This window comes from Macaca fascicularis, chromosome 16 (assembly GCF_037993035.2).
Source record: "Macaca fascicularis isolate 582-1 chromosome 16, T2T-MFA8v1.1".
Taxonomy (NCBI): domain Eukaryota; kingdom Metazoa; phylum Chordata; class Mammalia; order Primates; family Cercopithecidae; genus Macaca; species Macaca fascicularis.
Window position 1 is genome coordinate 7,448,141 of NC_088390.1, and position 6,000 is coordinate 7,454,140.

Sequence of the window (6,000 nt, forward strand, 5' to 3'; positions counted from 1 at the left end):
CTGAGGTGGGCGGATCACCTGAGGTCGGGAATTTGAGATTAGCCTGACCAACATGAAGAAACCCTGTCTCTACTAAAAATACAAAATTTGCCGGGTGTGGTGGCGCATGCCTGTAATTCCAGCTACTGGGAAGGCTGAGGCAGGAGAATCGCTTGAACCCAGGAGGCGGAGGTTGTGATGAGCTGAGATTGCGCCATTGCACTCCAGCCTGGGCAACAAGAGCGAAACTCCGACTCAAAAAAAAAAAAAAATATGAGTCAGGAACCAGACACGTGTTCCTCCCAACTCAGCCTCCCAAGTAGCTGGGACTACAGGCTACAGGCACAGGCCACTACACTTGGCTTTTTTTTTTTTTTCTTGAGACAGAGTCTCGCTCTGTCGCCCAGGCTGGAGTGCAATGGTGCTATCTTGGCTCGCTGCAAGCTCCGCCTCCCGGGTTCACGCCATTCTCCTGCCTCAGCCTGCCAAGTAGCTGGGACTACAGGTGCCCACCACCACACCCGGCTAAGTTTTTGGTATTTTTAGTAGAGACGGGGTTTCACTGTGTTAGCCAGGATGTTCTTGATCTCCTGACCTCATGATCCACCCGCCTCCACCTCCCAAAGTCCTAGGATTACAGGTGTGAGACACCGCGCCTGGCCATGGCTTTTTTTTTTTTTTTTTTTTTTTGTAAAGACAGGGGTCTCCCTATGTTATCCAGGCTGGTCTCAAACTCCTGGGCTCAAACAATGTTCCCACCTCCGCCTTCCAAGATGTTCAGATCACAGGCTTGAGCCATTGCACAGGGTCCTCTCTGTTCGTTTCCTTTAAGCATACAGCACAACTTGCAATGATATATGTTTAGTTATTTCAGGTCTATTTCCACTACTAGATGGGAAACTCCATGAGGGCGGGATGGTATCTGTCTCACTCATGGTTGATCTTCTTTGTAATGTGTCTGACACACGATCAACACTGGTTTAATAAATACCGTCCCTGCCAGGAGCAGTGGCTCGCACCTGTAATCCCAGCACTTTGGGAGGCTGAGGCAGGTGGATCACTTGAGGTCAGGAGTTTGAGACCAGCCTGGCCAACATGGCGAAACCCCGTCTCTACTAAAAATACAAAAATTAGCCGGGTGTGGTGGCAGGCACCTGTAATCCCAGCTACTCAGGAGGCTGAAACAGGAGAATCACTTGAGCCCAGGAGGCGGAAGTTGCAGTGAGCTGAGATGGTGCCACTGCACTCCTGCCTGGGTAACAGAGCAAGACTCCGTCACAATAAATAAATACACACTGTCCCCACTCAATGTCTTCCAGTTCTCTACATGCTGTGACTGCCACTCCAGCCTGCCCTGCCACCTTTTCTCATTCCTTTCCTGCCTAACTTAAACTCAGCCCACACTGAAGACTCCCGCTTCTCCAAACCCCTCCCCTCTCCATCTTGTTCTTTGTTCATTGTTTCTTCCACACAATAGAGCTCCTTTAAGGATCATCTCAAGCATTGTGACACATTTTCTGATCCCCAATACACGATCTGTCCTTGCTTTGAACCCCAAAGTATTTTGTAACTAATGATACTCCTATCCTGCCTTGCCTTAATCCTCACTTCCAGAGTAAGAGGGTGCTGATAACAACAGGGCTGAAAACCACGACCCTATAGTAATTTTTTAAAAATCTCAGTACTTTGGGAAGCCGAGGCGGGTGGATTGCTTGAGGTCAGGAGTTCAAGACCAGCTTCGCCAATATGGTGAAACCCCATCTCTACTAAAAATACAAAAATAAGGCGTGGTGGCATGTGCCTATAATCTCAGCTACTTGGGAGGTTGAGGCAGGAGAATCACTTGAACCCAGGAGGTGGAGGTTGCAGTGAGCCAAAATTGCACCACTGCACTCCAGCCTGGGTAACAGAGTGAAACTCTGTCTCAAAAAAAAACAAAAACAAAAAACTAAAAACAGGCCAGGCGTGGTGGCTCATACCTGTAATCACAGCACTTTGGGAGGCCAAGGCAGGCGGATCACCTGAGGTCAGGAGTTTGAAACCAGCCTGGCCAACATGGCAAAACCCCATGTCTACTAAAAATACAAAAAATTAGTTGGGCATGGTGACGGGCACCTGTAATCCCAGCTATTCAGGAGGCTGAGGCAGGAGAATCGCTTTAACCCAGGAGGCAGAGGTTGCCGTGAGCCGAGGTTGCACCACTGCACTCCAGCCTGGGTGACAGAGCAAGACTCCATCTCAAAATAATAATAATAATAAAATTAAAAACCTAGTATGCATCAGAACCACAAGATGAGCTTATTAAAATACAGATTCTCAGGCCCAAAAGAGTGCTTCAGTAGGAATCTGCATTATTTCAAGCATTCTTTATGACTTTGATGCCCACCAGGGTAAGAACATTATAAGTTAACTTGAAGTGAACAGAATCCCCAGACCTAAGCCTCACTGATTAAATCTTAGGAAATGGAGGGAGTTCAGAGGTTAAATCCCTACCCTTCCTCCTCCAAGAGGTTAGATGAACAAAGACTCCAAAGTTTATTTGCCTTTCCTTTTTAATCCTCTTCGTACTCCAGCTGTTTTAAAAAACTGCCCAGAAAACCCAGTAATTAAGCAAAAGGGAGCTCAAAGAGCCAAGGCAAGCCAGCCCAAGAGCAGCAGGGTCCCTCCCGCAGGGGCCAAAGTCTGGATGCTGGGGTCTCCACTCAGAGCCTGGTAGTAAAAGCTGGTGCAGAATAAGGTCGTTCCGGAAGCTAGCAATAACCCGGCCTGAAGGAGACACAGCACAGAAAACAGGATTGTAAGAACAGGGCAGGCTGAGAGGGAGTGTGTGGGGCTTGGTCAGGGTTAGGCACAGGGAAAGATTACCCAGAGGGGCTTTCTGCAGTGGGGCACCCCTAACAGGGCCAGGCTATGTAAGAAGTGGTGTTTGTTGGCCTTTTCAAACAGCTGTAAGAAAAAGAGAAACGAAGGGATATCGTAGGCAATACGGGTGTCTGAAATCCCCTGATGATACAAGGGACCAAAGTACATTCCCCCGCCCCACCCTTGAAGTCCCAGCTTGACTTCAGGCCTTTGGCTTACAGAGCCTTTGGCCTTTGCTGCTCCAGAGATCCGCGGCTCGCCCCCGCCCTCCCCGCCCATTTCCCCCAGGGACCCCAGACTTTATGCCTTCGTAGACCCGCGAGTCAGGGAGCCCCAGCGCAGTTACTTCACCTCCTTCCCGTAGGCATCTGGGAATTGGGCGCCTGTGGAGAAAAGCAGCAAAGGTTACCAGTCCTAGTGCCAGCCCTGACCGCCCCCAATCAGGGGGGACCCAGGTGGACATTGGCGAGAAACGGCACCACCCCCTCCCAGGAAGCTTCCGATTGGTAGGAACACGCTCGGGCAGTACTGGAAACCAATTGGACCCAGCTGGGGGACTTTAAAAGGTTTAGGGCTCCGCGGGCAGCCTGATAACCGGGAGGCTGGGCACTTCCTATAGGTTCCGCCCTTGCAGCAGACCCCGGAGGACGCCCCAAGCACAGTCCCAGCTTCGTCCCCAGCCCCCTGACCGTGCGCCCCGTAGGAGGCCAAGCCTAAGGCCGCAGCTCCGGACAAGGCGCCCAAGCGGCGGAAAGCTGCAGCTGGCCCGGCCATAGCTGTAGAACAGGACGCACCACACCAACACCGCCTAGGCCACCCAAGAGGCCAGCCAATCCCGGCCGCCCATGCAAATAAGGTTCACAGGCGCCCAATCCGGGCCGAGTTCATTTCAGCATTGAGCTCTTCACCCGCCTTTGTAAAACCGCTGCAGAGTGGCGAAGACGTCTGGCGGGCGGAGAAACCAGCACCAATTAGGAGCGGGGGAGCTAAGCAGTGGGGGGCGGGGTTGAGGGCGGGACTAGGGGATTTGCGTCACGGATTGGCCCACTTTCCAAGTTGATCGCGTCTTCGAACCCCCCCACCCCCCCGCTCCGGCCAATTTCCAAAGATCCCGGTCTTCTCTCAAAGTTCCGCCCCCTTTCCCACAGGCTCCTCCTGTTCAGCTTCAAATCAAACCCACTCCCAAAAAGAGGCGGCCCCAAAGATAGCAAAGCCCCGCCTATTGCCAGTAAACCACGCCCACTGCACAGATGGCCCCTCCCCATGCCTGAAGGCTCCGCCTTCTTTGTATGATGCCCCGCCCCCTGTAGTTAAGGTTTTTCTCCCCCCCACCCCCCCGAGACCGCGAGAGCCCCGAGGGTGGAAGATCCTGGGGAATGTCTCCACCCTGCCTTGGCCCGCTACGTCCATCTGTCCGTCTGTCCACTCTCGCCCCCTCCCACCATCTCCAATCCCCCCACTCTCCGGAGGGCGGGCGGGCAGGCGGGTGCGAGCGGGGGGTGTGCGCCGCTCTCTCGGCAGGGGGCGGGGGAGGCGGCCGCGCGGTGACGCGCGGGGCTGCTGCGGCTGCTCCGCCGGCGGATCATCACTCTCGGGCTGGGATGGACGCGGGGCGGGCGGGCCCTGGCGCGCGGAGCCAGGAGTCCGGGCCTCCCGGCTGCTGAGCATCCCTCGAAGCCTCCCCTCACCCCCGCTTTCCCTCCTAGGAGCCGCGCTGACCCCCCACCCCGGGGCTCTGGACTCGGCTCCCGCCCTCCTCTGACTCCCCGGACCTCCCCCTCCCGCCCGCCCTCGGGATCGACTAGATCCCTCCCCCTCCCCGAGGATTCCGGCTGGATCCCTGCCCCTGCACCAAGGATCCTGCGCTCCCGGGCCCCGGGCCCCTGGGGATTGCCGTGGACTCCTCCTCCAGCACCCGATCCTTAGGATCCTCCGCCTGGACCGCCTTCTGGTCCCTCGAAGCCGGCCCACGGAACCAGTGGATCCTCAGTCTAGTCCTGTCCCGTTGTCCCCTCCTTTCTCTGTCGTCCCTACTGCGGGGTTCCCTGTTCTCGGGCTCCCCCTGATCCCATCCCCTAGCTCTCCTTTTCCCGGGGATCGACTGGATCCCGGCCCCGCCCCCCGGGGCTGGGGCGATCCCCCTCCCCCGCCGGGTGAGGCGCTGCGGGCGGGGGCTGGGCCTGCGGGGCCGCGGGGGCTCAGAGGCCGCCGCCCCCTCCCGAAGGCCGTTCGCCCCCCACTCGGAGCCCTGGATGGAGGCACCACGGCCCCAGGGCTGAGCCAGGTAGGACCTAAGCCGGGCCGGTGGAGGGGGCTGCGTGGCGGTCCACTGGGGTCTCCCTCTCCCCATCTCCCTCCCTGCGCCTGGTTTCCCTCAGCCTGCTCTGTCTGCGTGTCTCCGCCTAGGGATGCTCTCGCCGTGTCTCTGCGTCTTGGTCTCTTTGTCTCTGCCTCTCTCCAGTCCATGAATGATCCTTTGAATGGGCCCACAGACCCCGTGTGTTCCCATCTCCCCCTCCCCCTCCTTCTCCCCTTCCCGGCCAAGCCATTTTCACCACTGCAGGAAGGGGGGGCCTGCGGCCTGAGCCCCCGTCCCTCAACTCTCCCCGGCTGGGGGAGTCAGGCCTGGGCAGGAATGGAGAGAGAAGGCAGAGGGATGGGGAGAAGGAGGAGGGAGCAAGATGTGGCAGACAGAGATGGGGAGAGAAAATGGGGGAGACAGAGATGGGGAAAGACAGGAGAGAGAGACAGAAGGCTTGAGGGGGAAATTTGGGGAAGGTATTTGGAGGAGAGAGAAAGAAATGAGAAACACCAAGGAGAGAGATACAGAAGAGAAAGATGTAAAACGACCGAGGGTGAGAGACTGAAGGCAAGAGCTGGAGCAAGCTGGAAGAGGCCCAGGAAAGATGCTCCCAGGGAGCACTACGGAGAGGAGAGAGATGGGGGGGCCTCCAGTGGGAGGGAAGGAGGGAGCGGAGCTGGCTGGTGGGAGGAGGCCAGGGGCCCAGAGTACCTTCAGGAGGAGAGGGTGACTGAGGCAGATCTTGTTGTGGGGAGGGGGAGGGGGCAGCAAGGCCATGGTAACTGGCCCAGTCTGACACAGGAAAAGGAGATCCTGGGGGAATCAGCCCTGAGCCACCTCCAGGTGATGGGGGAATA

At 56.7% G+C, this 6,000-nt stretch overlaps 1 protein-coding gene across 1 annotated transcript; it reads right to left on the reverse strand.

The window, feature by feature from the left end:
- Window positions 1–2,513: 2,513 nt before the first annotated feature.
- Window positions 2,514–3,626, reverse strand: TMEM256 (transmembrane protein 256). The gene is made up of 4 exons (XM_005582744.4): window positions 3,531–3,626; window positions 3,193–3,224; window positions 2,845–2,925; window positions 2,514–2,745 (listed from the first exon to the last, which is right to left on the reverse strand). The coding sequence occupies exons 1-4, from the start codon at window positions 3,613–3,615 to the stop codon at window positions 2,602–2,604; spliced, it is 342 nt and encodes a 113-aa protein (XP_005582801.1). The 5' UTR covers window positions 3,616–3,626; the 3' UTR covers window positions 2,514–2,601.
- Window positions 3,627–6,000: the final 2,374 nt, after the last annotated feature.